Below are 13,503 nucleotides of genomic sequence, written 5' to 3' on the forward strand. Positions count from 1 at the left end.
GAGTAAAGGAGAGAGGTAGACCGAGAGAGAGGTGGAAGGAGAAGAAACGGGGTAGGCCTCGGCCTAGGTTTTAGGGGAAAGGTTTATACACAAAGAAGAACCCTGTTCTAGGCATGAATAGAATGGATACGGAAACTTTGAGAATGCACTATTATCTAGGCTATAATGGCATGATGCAGTTCGATGCTGTTTGACTACACGTTGGGCTGCATGCTGTAGCCATGTGCCCATCAATACAATGATGGGGAGAAGTTACAGAACAAAGGGAGAGAAGGTAAGATTCTGTAACTTGAGAGTTATTGTGTGTATAAAGGATCCATGCAAAGTAGCCTTTAGTGGGCCAATGCACAGTTAAAGTGAAAAGTAGCCTATAGTAGGCGAATGCACAATGATCCTACATTGGAGTGGGGGAAGATAAAACTGAAAAAGGGACTTCTCTCCTTCCCTCCCCTCCCTCTTCTGAGTGTTGGCCCTCTCTGCGCCTCTTCGTTCTCCCTGCCTCCCTTTCTTCTCGCTCCCCCATTCCTTAAGAATATGCAAATCACGCCCTCCTCGCCCTCTCTTTCTCTCTCCCTCGAAGTGCATCCCTTGCTCGCCCTCAGTAGATTTTGTGACTGTACCTACCGCAAAAAGTGCAAGTCGTCTTGACGGAGGAAGGGGGAGAAAGAGAAGGGGGTGGGGAAGAGGCAAACGTACGCATCAATTCGTACAGTCTTCAGCGGCACCCCGTTTTTTTCCTGCAACGATTTGGGAAGGAGAGAGAAAATTCTGCATTATTTGCGGAACCGTTGCAATATGATCTAGCAGCCTCTGTTTATAGGTGCGCGTGCTGCTCCTATGTGTGTATGTCAACGTACAGTATAAACCGAGAGAGACGGTTAAAGAAAGGGAGAGTGAAAGGGAACACGCATCGCTGGATATCAGGTAAGGAGAAGGGAAAATGGATGCTTATATATTTTTGCTATTCTTGTTGGCCACGTTTGTGTCTTCTCCCCTTTCTTTGTGCGTTAATAATCATGCGTTATGTGTAATTCATTACCGGGTAAAATGTGTGTTAGGTTACAACGCACAACAGACGTACTCACATTCCAACGAGAAAAGGCGTCTCGGTGAGTTGGTAAAGAATGCCATTCGCCATTCTATTCCGAATTATTTTTTCAAGACATGGAGAAAAAAAATAGTACCCTATGGGAGAAACACAACAGGCATAGATAGACACAGGACCCATTCTAATCTGCATTATCAGTGTTAGCCAATATGTGCTATTGCACATAGCGTCTACATCGTCGGTGTAGTCTATTCCGATGTAGCTCGCTTGTTGTACAGAATAGCAGAGCCGGTCGCATCTGCCTGTGTATCAATAACAGTAGCGGGAGAAGAAAGAAAGAACCGTTGCGGTGCCTGCTTCTCGGTGCCTGCTTCTCGGTGTYTGTCAGTGATGTGAGTTGTGTAACTGCATACTTACACGGGCTAAAGACATGCTGCGATTCATCACATATTTAATTTGAATGATTTCATGTGTTTGAGAGCGAGAAACAGTTAATGTGCACATATGTGTGTGTCTGTGTTTGACCATTGCTGTACATTGTGTGATTATTATAAGCTATGGTAAATGCTGTTTGCTTTTAGTGTTGATGGACCACAGCCAGGGACCAGCAAATGAATCCATGAATAGTAGCAGCCAGCCACCTGTGACTAAGATATACACTGACTGTATACAGTATCTGTGTCATTGGGATCCTTAGCCTCCCTCCTCTGCTTTACATTGGGCCCATAGGCCTACACTCTCCAAATATTGATTCCGTAGTACAAGTGATGGCTCAATGTTTATCATTGAGTGTGTGGAATTGTGAATTCTTTAACTATTGCAATATAGTAGACAACATGTCTATGGGAAAAGTCACTATAGCGCTATGCACATTGCACATGTAAAGGAGGGGGTTCTGTGAACCAAGATAGCTTGATGACTGATGAGTAGCCTAGTCTGAGACGTGGACTTGTGTTAGCTCTCCGGGCTAATGCCTAGGCTTTAGCTCAGCAGGATAAGAGTCTTGTGGCACTTAGTCCAGGTTCAAAGCGAGTCGGTCCCACACACTCACCTGATGTTGAATTCATGCTAACTGACTATACACTGTGTGTGTCTCTGTGTGAATCTGTAACTAACAGCTGTAACTGTTTGTATACAGTGTGTGAGTGTATGAATAAGTCAACATATGCAGTATGCACTAATAATTAATATATGTAGTAATGGTGCCACCATCGGATTTACTGTACCTGTGATAATTCAAACACACACACACACACACTGAATCTGTGTGTTTACTGCTCGATGGGTTGAAGACAAGGGCCTTCATTGTCAGTGCTAACTACCTGGCTAAATATATCCCTTCATTTCACCCAGTGTGTCACTATTCTATTTATATCCTCATTCAGTATACATGAGCTTGACTGGGTGAATGGGTGAATGTGTTGGACMTGTAMAACCTGTGTCMTATTTCATAGTCTACTACCCTAATGAATGAAGGGGTGAATGAGTTGGACATGTAAAACCTGTGTCATATTTCATAGTCTACTACCCTAATGAATGAAGGGGTGAATGAGTTGGACCTGTACAACCTGTTGTCATATTTCATAAGTCCTACTACCTAAATGAATGACGGGGTGAATGAGTTGGACCTGTACAACCTGTGTCATATTTCATAGTCTACTACCCTAATGAATGAAGGGGTGAATGAGTTGGACATGTAAAACCTGTATCATATTTCATAGTCTACTACCCTAATGAATGAAGGGGTGAATGAGTTGGACCTGTACAACCTGTGTCATATTTCATAGTCTACTACCCTAATGAATGAAGGGGTGAATGAGTTGGACCTGTACAACCTGTGTCATATTTCATAGTCTACTACCCTAATGAATGAAGGGGTGAATGAGTTGGACCTGTACAACCTGTTATATTTTCATAGTCTACTACCCTAATGAATGAAGGGGTGAATGAGTTGGACCTGTACACCTGTTCATATTTCATAGTCTACTACCTAATGAATGAAGGGGTGAATGAGTTGGACCTGTACAACCTGTTCATATTTCATAGTCTACTACCCTAATGAATGAAGGGGTGAATGAGTTGGACTGTACAACCTGTGTCATATTTCATAGTCTACTACCCTAATGAATGAAGGGGTGAATGAGTTGGACCTGTACAACCCTGTATCATATTTCATAGTCTACTACCCTATTGAATGAAGGGTGATGATGAGTTGGACCTGTACACCTGTATCATATTTCATTAGTCTACTACTAATGAATGAAGGGTGGAATGAGTTGGACCTGTACAACCTGTTATATTTCATAGTCTACTACCTAATGAATGAAGGGGTGAATGAGTTGGACCTGTACACCTGTTCATATTTCATAGTCTACTACCTATTGAATGAAGGGGTGAATGAGTTGGACCTGTACAACCTGTTCATATTTTTACATCTATGTGAACGGGGTGAATGAGGGACTGTTTTGTTTATCGTCTACCCTAATGAATGAAGGGGTGAATGAGTTGGACCTGTACAACCTGTATCATATTTCATAGTCTACTACCCTAATGAATGAAGGGGTGAATGAGTTGGACCTGTACAACCTGTATCATATTTCATAGTCTACTACCCTAATGAATGAAGGGGTGAATGAGTTGGACCTGTACAACCTGTGTCATATTTCATAGTCTACTACCCTAATGAATGAAGGGTGAATGAGTTGGACCTGTACAACCTGTTCATATTTCATAGTCTACTACCCTAATGAATGACGGGGTGAATGAGTTGGACCTGTACACCTGTTTCATATTTCATAGTCTACTACCCTAATGAATGAAGGGGTGAATGAGTTGGACAATATATGTTGCATGTCATGGGTCAAATTACCTGTATCTATTAGTGATGGGGGGAAATCAGTTACATATTGGGATATTATTTTTGACGATATATTGTATCGCATTGTTTTGACAATATTGCAATATTATTTTCCCATTGACTGATCAAACTACTGCTTTCTCAATGGTCTGTTGTCTGAGCTATATTTTTGGAACATCGTCGAGATCACATAAAACAACAGTGTCGATGCGCAAAACATAGAATCGTGAGAATTGCAATAACATATCGTATCACCACATAGTATCATGATAATATCGTATTGTGAGGTCCCCTAGTAATTCCCAGCCCTAGAATCTATGAATGAATGAATTATCAGACTGTTAACCCCATGCAGGTTTGGGTCTGGGGTAGAGGTCGACCGATTATGATTCTTCAACGCCGATCCCGATTATTGGAGGACCAAAAAAAGCCGATCCAAATAATCGGCCGATTTTTTAAATATATTTGTAATAATGACAATTACAACAATACTGAATGAACACTTATTTTAACTTAATATATTACATCAATAAAATCTTTTAGCCTCAAATAAATAATGAAACATGTTCAATTTGGTTTAAATAATGCAAAAACAAAGTGTTGGAGAAGAAAGTAAAAGTGCAATATGTGCCTGTAAGAAAGCTAACGTTTAAGTTCCTTGCTCAGAACATGAGAACATATGAAAGCTGGTGGTTCCTTTTAACATGAGTCTTCAATATTCCCAGGTAAGAAGTTTTAGGTTGTATTTATTATAGGAATTATAGGACTATTTCTCTCTATACCATATTGTATTTCATATACCTTTGACTATTGGAATGTTCTTATAAGGCACTTTAGTATTGCCAGTGGAACAGTAATAGCTTCCGTCCCTCTCCTCACCCCTAACCTGGGCTCGAACGCAGGAACACATCGACACAGCCCACCTCGAAGCAGCGTTACCCATGCAGAGCAAGGGAACAACTACTCCAAGTCTCAGAGCGAGTGACGTTTGAAACGCTATTAGCGCGCACACCGCTAACTAGCTAGCCATTTCACATCAGTTACACCAGCCTCATCTCGGGAAGTTGATGTGCTTGAAGTCATAAACAGCGCAATGCTTGAAGCCACAGCAAAGAGCTGTCTGGCAAAACGCACGAAAGTGCTGTTTGAATGAATGCTTACGAGCCTGCTGGTGGCCTAACCATCGCTCAGTCAGACGCTCTATCAATCATAGACTTAATTATAACATATAATAACACACAGAAATAGAGCCGTAGGTCATTAATACGGTCGTATCCGGAAACTATCATCTCGAAAACAAGACATTTATTCTTTCAGTGAAATACGGAACCATTCCGTATTTTATCTAACGGGTGGCATCCATAAGTCTAAATATTCCTGTTACATTGCACAACCTTCAATGTTATGTCATAATTACGTAAAATTCTGGCAAATTAGGTGGCCCAAACTGTTTGCAATATACCCTGACTCTGCGTGCAATGAACGCAAGAGAAGTGACACAATTTCACCTGGTTAATATTGCCTGCTCCTGGATTTCTTTTAGCTAAATATGCAGGTTTAAAAATATATACTTCTGTGTATTGATTTTAAGAAAGGCATTGATGTTTATGGTTAGGTACACATTGGAGCAAGGAGAGTCCTTTTTCGCGAATACGCACTGCATCGATTATATGCAACGCAGGACATGCTAGATAAACTAGTAATATCATCAACCATGTGTAGTTAACTAGTGATTATGATTGATTGATTGATTGATTTTTATAAGATAAGTTTAATGCTAGCTAGCAACTTACCGTGGCTTACTGCATTCGCGTAACAGGCAGGCTCCTGGTGAAGTGCAATGAGAGGCAGGTGGTTAGAGCGTTGGACTAGTTAACTGTAAGGTTGCAAGATTGAATCCCCGAGCTGACAAGGTAAAAATCTGTCGTTCTGCCCCTGAACAAGGCAGTTAACCCACCGTTCCTAGGCCGTCATTGAAAATGTGTTCTTCACTGACTTGCCTAGTTAAATAAAGATTAAATAAAGGTGTCCAAAAATACCGATTTCCGATTGTTATGAAAACTTGAAATCGGCCCTAATTAATCGGCCATTCCGATGAATGGGTCGACCTCTAGTCTGGGGCTGGGCTCCTGTAGGGTAGGTAAGGAGCTAATGTGGTTCTGGTATAGCCCCGCTGGTTACCTGAGGTTCAGTATCGAATAGAGATGGCTATAACAGCTTAAACCCTTTCTGACCCAGGCTTAAACAACAACTGAGGTGATTCTGAACTCAAACACACATCCAATTGCTTTGGGAAGGTGCTGTACATTATCCAAGTACCAATGTTCATCAACATAAGGGAATAATCTGTGCACACAATATTTTCTTCCAAATGTGTTTATTGTCATACACAACAGTATCTATACATCTGTGTACAGATTCCATGTCCTTAAAGGAAAACCACACAAAACTATATTTTGGTATTATTTTCATTAGTCCATTGTTGATATAGGCAGTATGAATCAAAATGCATCATACCGGCTGTATTTCTGTTTTTTAAAGTTATATATCTTGAAAACTTGATTTCTGACATGCAAAACATTTTGGGACTATATCAACAATGGACTAATGAAACAAATATCAAAATATTGTTTTGGGTGGAGTTTTCCTTTTACTGTGATTCTTCAGAATGAACTGAACTGCGGTGTATTACTCATCAAAGCATCCATTCAGTATTGAAGTGTGATATGAGTCAGATATCGTTTTTCCTGTAGCATGGCTGTGTTGAGGATCCTTGACTTGTACATGCACTCAAAGCCATGCCTAGTTAATCAGTCCACCATTGCAATGAATTGCCTATAACTAGTTGTAATGTTGATGTTACTGTTCGATATTGATTATTCAATATTTATCCTTCGATATGTGTACAGCATTTGTTATTATGATTGATGGTGCACTGTAACGTGTCCTGTAAAATAATGTGTTGTTTTATGGTTGTTGTATCATTGTATTTTACTTGTATGGGTTTTCTGATGCTACCTAATTCAATGGGACTGGCCTGGTTAGGTAGAGAATTCATCATTGTGGTGTTTTTTCCAGGTTGTAGAAGCTCAGATGGTGGTGAGGTGATTTTCAGYCCTACAGAGAAAGACAAGGACACCACTTCATTCACTGCTATGGCCTGTGGGGAGGGATGGACATCATAAAGGAGTAACGATGAAAACTCGAACTCACAAAGAATCGGTATGAACTGTTTCAATGGCTTCCTTCATCTCAACCTTGTTCCCCTGTGTAGCTGAGTGTGCATGTGTGGGCGTCAATGCAGATTTCTTTATTGTTAATTTGTTGTATTATTGCACAGAGATGGATAGTGATGTTATATTTGACATAATTTATAATGAATAAGACTTTTGAAGTTAAGATATTCTGTGTGTATATTCTGTGTGGACATTGATGTCATAATTATTCCTCTCTGTTCTCTTTTCTCCTCGTTCTTGCCGCCTTCTACCCTCCCAATTCCTCTTCTCCTCTCTCCTTTCCCTCATCATGCTCTTACCTCCCCCACCATTACTGATCCTCTCTCCTTTCCCTCCTCATTCTCTTCCTCCCCCACCCATTACTGATTCCTCTCTCCTTTCTCCCTCATTCCTGCCCCCTCCATATTTCATCATCCTTCGTTCCCCCTTACCCTTCCTGATCCCCTTTCCCCTCCTTTCTGCCCTCTCTATCCCTCACATTTTATTTTCCCCTCCTCCTTGGTTTTGTCCTCTACTGTTCTCTTTACTTATTGTTTTGACCCCTTTACCTCCCTCGACCCCCCTTTACCTCCCTCTACCCCCCTTACCTCTCTCTACCCCCCTTTACCCACCTCTACCCACTCTACCACCTTTACCCACCTCTACCCCCTTTAACCACCCTCTACCTCCCTTTACCCTGCTTTACCCCCTCATACCCCATTCCCCTTCTTGCTCTTCGTTTGTTCCTCCTCTCTCCTTTTCTCCTCCATCTTGCCCCTTCCACCCCTGGCGGGTCAGATGCCAATGCGCAGTGGCGGAGACGGGGGGGAAGCAACGAGGAGGAGAGGGTAGACGCCCGCATCCCAGCCCTTGTGCAGAACGAAACGACAGGCAGACGGTGAGAGCCTATCATGTTTTATTGTCTGTTCTTTCCCGTGTTCTCCATAAGAAACTCTTGTTATGTTGTCCCTCCGTCTCTAGTAATGGCAGTCTCTTTCTCCTTATGGCTGTGTTTGTCATGTAGTCTTTCCATCTATATTTGTCTATAGGAAAGTGTGTGTGTGTGTGTGTGTGTGTGTGTGTGTGTGTGTGTGTGTGTGTGTGTGTGTGTTGTGTGTTGTGTGTGTGTTGTGAGAAGAGCTGTCAGTCATTAGATATTGATCACATATAAGCCTTAATGAAGTCGTGTGTCTGCGTGCCTGTATGAGTCATCACCATGGTTGCCTTATACGTACAATTGTAGTGCCAATGTGGTGTGTTTTTACTGCTTTACCTGCAGTGTCATCTCTGTGAGTTTGTCTTTCTTACTTTAAAAATTATATGCATGCATATTCTGTATCGTAGCAAAGAGCTGCTGGCGAGGAATTGGCTGTCAGGCGCTTCAATCACAGATCGCAAGGCCATGATTCGTCAGAGAGTGAAGGGAGGAACTTGTGCCTCCACCAAAGAGGCAGAAAGCCAGGTTAGTGTAACGTGAGTTGAACTGCACCACTAGGTTGAATTAGGATGTTTTAATGTCAACATTTAATTAAATATACTTTCCTCATATTCACCTTATGTCATCAGGATTCTTCCTCTGCCACCAACCCACCGACTTCAACTCATTCAACTGACAGTACTCCCCCCACTATACCGCCCCCACCCTCGGCTCCCAGACAGTCACGTGACAGTGACAACGAGGATGGCCAATCCCAGGGCAGTAGGAGCTCAGTTGTAGGGAGCTTGGCCAATAGTCTGAGCAGTGGGCGGGACATCGACCAGGACAATCGATCTTCCTCCCCGAGTCTCTCTGCCTCCCCTCCAGCCAGTTTAGACTCTGACTCTGATTGTCCAGACTCACCAAAGCAAGGAGAGGGGGAACGGGAGAAAAGGAAAGAGGGGGAGAGTGGGGAAGACAGGAGGAGAGGAAAGGAGAGCAGCCAGAGAGGGAGAGGGGATGAGTCTTGCGGAGATGGAGAAAGGAAGGATGGAGGAATAGAGACAGGCCTTCTCTGAAGCTGCCATCCTCCTCCATCTCTTCCTCTGCTCCTGTTCCCTCTCTCCGCGGAGCAGGGGATTCAGCCAATGACAGCAATAGTGGCAGGAATCCTATTTCTCACAGGACTCCAAGCTGGTGAGCAAGATGGAGTATGGACCGGCCAGCGCTGACACTGTGCACAGTGGCAATCGAATGAACTCCAAAGCTAAAGCGCAGTGCGTGACCAAGGACACTGTCGCCCGGGAGACTATATCCCACGGCAACCCCAACATTCCACACCCCCCTCCACCACCCCTTCCTCCTCCACCAGCGCTGAAACCCTTAGAACTAGGGGGCAGAACCTGCCCTCAGAATCAAGGTAGAGAGAGAGAAAATGGAGAAAGGTGAGAAACTGATGGACAACAAGACGGCTCCTCCCTCTCTGTTACCCCAAACCAGCCCCTTACCACCCTCCCAGCCCCCGCCCCACCCCCACCACTACAGCCCCACCGGATGGCAGGGAGGCACCGCAACCGGTTGCCAGGGGAGCTGGGGCTACAACCGTTACTCTGGTAACACCAAAGCTTCACCAGCCGCAGCACCAACCCCCAGTGCAGCAGCAGCAACTGCCATCCGTCTACAACCCCCCTTCCTCCCGTCATTCGTCCTCCTCCCACCCCCCTTACCTCCCCCACCCCCACAAGGAGTACCTCCCCAGGTACACTTCCGGGGGAGGGGAAAGGGAGAGGGGGGCGGCCGGCGAGAGGGAGAGGGGGGGAGTGAGGGTGGAGTATGGGGGAAGGGAGATAGGTAGGGATTTCTCGGCTGGTAGTGGTAGTAACAGCAGCACTTCTGGTGGGATGGGGGGTCCTAATGGGGTCCAAGGGAGGGAGTTTGGGGGTCAGAACCGGGAGTACCCAGGCCTGGGACCTCAGGGCTCTGGGAGAGACCCCCCCATGGGTCCTGGGGGAAGAGAATTTGGACCRGGGGGGTTCAGAGAAAGAGAGAGGGATAGAGATAGAGAGAGGGAGGGAGAGAGGGATGTAGGAGGAAGGGAGTTTCCTTTACAGAATCGTAATGAGAATCAGAACAGAGAGTTTGGACCCACCGGTGTTGGGGGAGGAAGGGGGCACCCCAGAGACAAAGAGGGGGGGCGGTGGGGCGAGTTTGGGGGCCAGATGAGAGAGGTGGGGGGCAATGGTAACCCCAATAATAACCCCCTCCCCCTAGGAAACCCCCCAAGCTCGACCAGTGGGTTACCTGCAGCCCCCATGCTAAACCGCGACCCCCCTTCCTCACCCCAAAACAACCCCAGCCACCCTACCCTACCCTCCCACCCACATCCTCAAAGCACCTCCAAACGAGACTACCCCCCATCGATGGACCAGGCACAGACAAGGCACAGTCCCCCCTCTGGACCAGAACACTTCCACAGAGAGTACMCTCCTGGGGCCAAGGACTATCCCCCAGGTGGCCCACCCTCCACCGGCCCAGCCCGTGAGTACCCCAGCCCTCCCGGTATGACTCCAAACCTGGGCCGAGACTACCCAGGTGGACCTCAGATCCCCCACCTGCCCCACCCCCACTTTCCAGCCCAGCAGCCCAGAGACAGGGACCGAGAGAGGGACACCAACCAGCGAGAGTCGTCTCTCTACCAAAACCGTGGCGGTCCCCCCCAACCCCCGTCCCTTTCTCCCTCCTCTTCCTCCTCCACTCCTCATGGACACCCTCCGAATGCTCCTTACCCTCCTCCACCACCTCCTCCCCCTCTCCCCACTCCCCAAACCTCCCTCGCTCAGCCCCAACCTCCCTCTGGCCTGGGACCCAATCACGTTCGTCCGGCAAACTACCCTTCCTCCAATCAGACTCCTGCAACACCCCTCTCTCCTTTACTAAACCCCTTGACCAATCAGATGGGAGGGTTTCCTTCCTACCCGCCAGGCTCCTCCTCCGGGGCYAACATGTCACTTCCTGGTTCTGGTGTGTCACCTGGCTGTCGGCCCTCACCCTTCCACAGCACTTTGAACAGCCACGCCCCCTTCAGCGGCCCCTACCACTCCAATGGGAAYAGTGGGAACAACCTGGTCCCGACTAACAGCAATAGTAACAGTAGCAGTGGCAGCAGCCATACCAACTCTCTCTCTCAGTCCCTCTCACCTCAAAACRCCTCAAAAGGACCCCCACCTCTTAGTAACCCCGGCAACAACAMTGGCACTTCGGCCCCTGGCTGTAGCTCCTCACTTCCTAGAGATGGGCATTCTGATTCGTCCACAGGTCYACCTCCCCCACCTGTCATCAAGGAGGAACCAATAGAGGAGAGGGAGGAGAGTGAAAGCCCACCTCCTGTTTTGAGAAGCCCCTCCCCTGAGCCCAAGCCGGTGGACATTCCGATCCACGCCAGCCAATCAGCACGGTGAGATGGGATAGGTGTCATAGCAACAGAAGGGCTCCATCATATGTCACTCTAACAACAGTTTTTGTCACTGGAACTTATCATAATATGTCCGCTATTATTTCTAGATAAAGGGGCTGAGAAATGTATTCCTATCACAGAATATGTTTTGTAGATAGGCCTACAGTATATCAAAGACAACAGCACCTATCACAGAAGATGTTTTGTAGATAGGCCTAGAGTATATCAAAGACAACAGCACCTATCACAGAAGACATTGCCAGATAATAAAGATAGTATCATCATATGGGAACAAAATCTGATGCATAAATTGGTTATATTTTGCTGATGTGGTTCTAGGTTCCACAGGGTTCTAGATCGGGGCAGTGGAAACTCCTGCGCCCGCAGCGACGTTCTCTTCGTCCCCCTGGATGGCTCCAAACTGTGGAAGAAGAGGAACGAGGTGATCGAGAGAGCCCGGAGAGAGGTGGAGCAGAGGGCCAGAGACCTGAGGGAGAAAGAGCGGGAACGAGAGAGGGAGAGAGAGAGGGAGCGGGACCTGGAGAGGCATCTACAAGTGAGTATAATGAGGCAGGGAGGGGGAGGCGATGAGCGAGGGAGACGGACACAATGCTCAATTTCCTTCTCCTTTTTGTCTCTTTAAATGCTACCTCTCTCCCGTTCCCTCTCTCCCTGCAGCAACAGAAGGACAATAACAATGCAAATATACAACGCCAGGGAGCCTCTCTCTTCTTCCCCTCCTCCTCCTCCATCCTCCTAGACCCTAACTCCTCTTCTTCTAACCCTGGGTCTCACCCTCAACCACACCCCCAGCAGCACCACTCCCACCCTCACCCCCACGCTCACCTCCACCACTCCCACCTCCACCCCTCCCTCTCTCAACACATCCCACACTCCCTCCTCATGCAATCAATGGGGGGTTCAACGGTGGTTGGCCCACAGGGGGCTCTGGGGATAGGGTTAGGAGGGCCGTACCTGGGCCCTGACACCCCGGCACTGCGGACCCTGAGCGAGTACGCCCGGCCCCACGCCATGTCCCCCCTCGGGGCTAGTCGCCAACACCAACACCCGCATGTTCACCATCATGGCCACCCTCATGGACACCCCCATGTCCACCCCTCCTTCTTCCTCCCCCAGTTCCAGAACCATGCTCTGGCCCACCCACATCACATGCCTGCTGATGCAGCCACAGCGGCAGCCATCTTGGGTTTCCTCTATGGGGGCAGTATGGAGGGAGGGCCAGGGGGGCATGGAGGAGGACATGGGGGGATGGGTGGTGCAGGGTTRGGGGGGATGGGGTTTCCCCATGCAGTGGCAGCCCACCGTGAGCGCATGAAGCCGGGGTTTGAGTTTAAGAGTGAGGACAGGGTGTACCAGCCGGGCTCCTTGGGAGATCCTACGGCTCTCGCCCTCGCCCACTCCCACTCGCATGCCCACGCACACGCTCATGCACATGCTCACTCCCTACTGCTGGGGGGAGGGCATGATGTGTGCATCACAAAACACATGAGACACACCACACACGCACACAAGCACACACACACACACACACAGCACACAACATCCACAAACACACAACACACACACACACAGCACACAACACAAACACACACACACACACACACACACTCTCTCCCCCACCTCCACAGACACAGTCTCCCCACACCACCCAGCTCCCCTGGTCCTATTAGTAGCTACCTGTAGTACTCGTCCTGGTGAGGGAGTGGTGGTGGTGGTGGTGGATCCACTGCTGTCCAGGGCCAGTCTCTGATCTGCAGCTCTGCGCTCTGGGCCTGCTGCATGCCTGGAGCTGGTGGGCCGCTGACATGGAACCTGTCAGAGAGGAGGCTGGGGCAGCTCACGGAACGGAGCACTGGAGGGGGAAGGAAAGGGAAGAGGAAAGGGAGAAGAGGAGAGAGGAGGAGTGGAGAGAGGGAGAGACAGGTGAGAGGAGGAGGGAGAAGAGGAGAGACAGATGAGAGGAGGAGTGGAGAAGGGAGAGACGATGAGAGG

At 47.5% G+C, this 13,503-nt stretch overlaps 1 protein-coding gene across 1 annotated transcript; it reads left to right on the forward strand.

Moving 5' to 3' along the window:
- The first annotated feature begins 295 nt into the window (after window positions 1-295).
- On the forward strand, window positions 296-13,181 carry atn1 (atrophin 1). The gene is given in 14 exon segments (XM_070440129.1): window positions 296-924; window positions 6,984-7,127; window positions 7,919-7,966; window positions 7,968-8,018; window positions 8,465-8,543; window positions 8,546-8,586; window positions 8,687-9,086; window positions 9,089-9,202; window positions 9,205-9,445; window positions 9,447-9,663; window positions 9,665-11,490; window positions 11,830-12,046; window positions 12,169-12,978; window positions 13,164-13,181. Coding segments are annotated over 13 exon segments (4,089 nt in total). The 5' UTR covers window positions 296-924; window positions 6,984-7,100.
- Window positions 13,182-13,503: the final 322 nt, after the last annotated feature.

Source organism: Salvelinus sp. IW2-2015, unplaced genomic scaffold (assembly GCF_002910315.2).
Source record: "Salvelinus sp. IW2-2015 unplaced genomic scaffold, ASM291031v2 Un_scaffold2251, whole genome shotgun sequence".
Classification (NCBI taxonomy): domain Eukaryota; kingdom Metazoa; phylum Chordata; class Actinopteri; order Salmoniformes; family Salmonidae; genus Salvelinus; species Salvelinus sp. IW2-2015.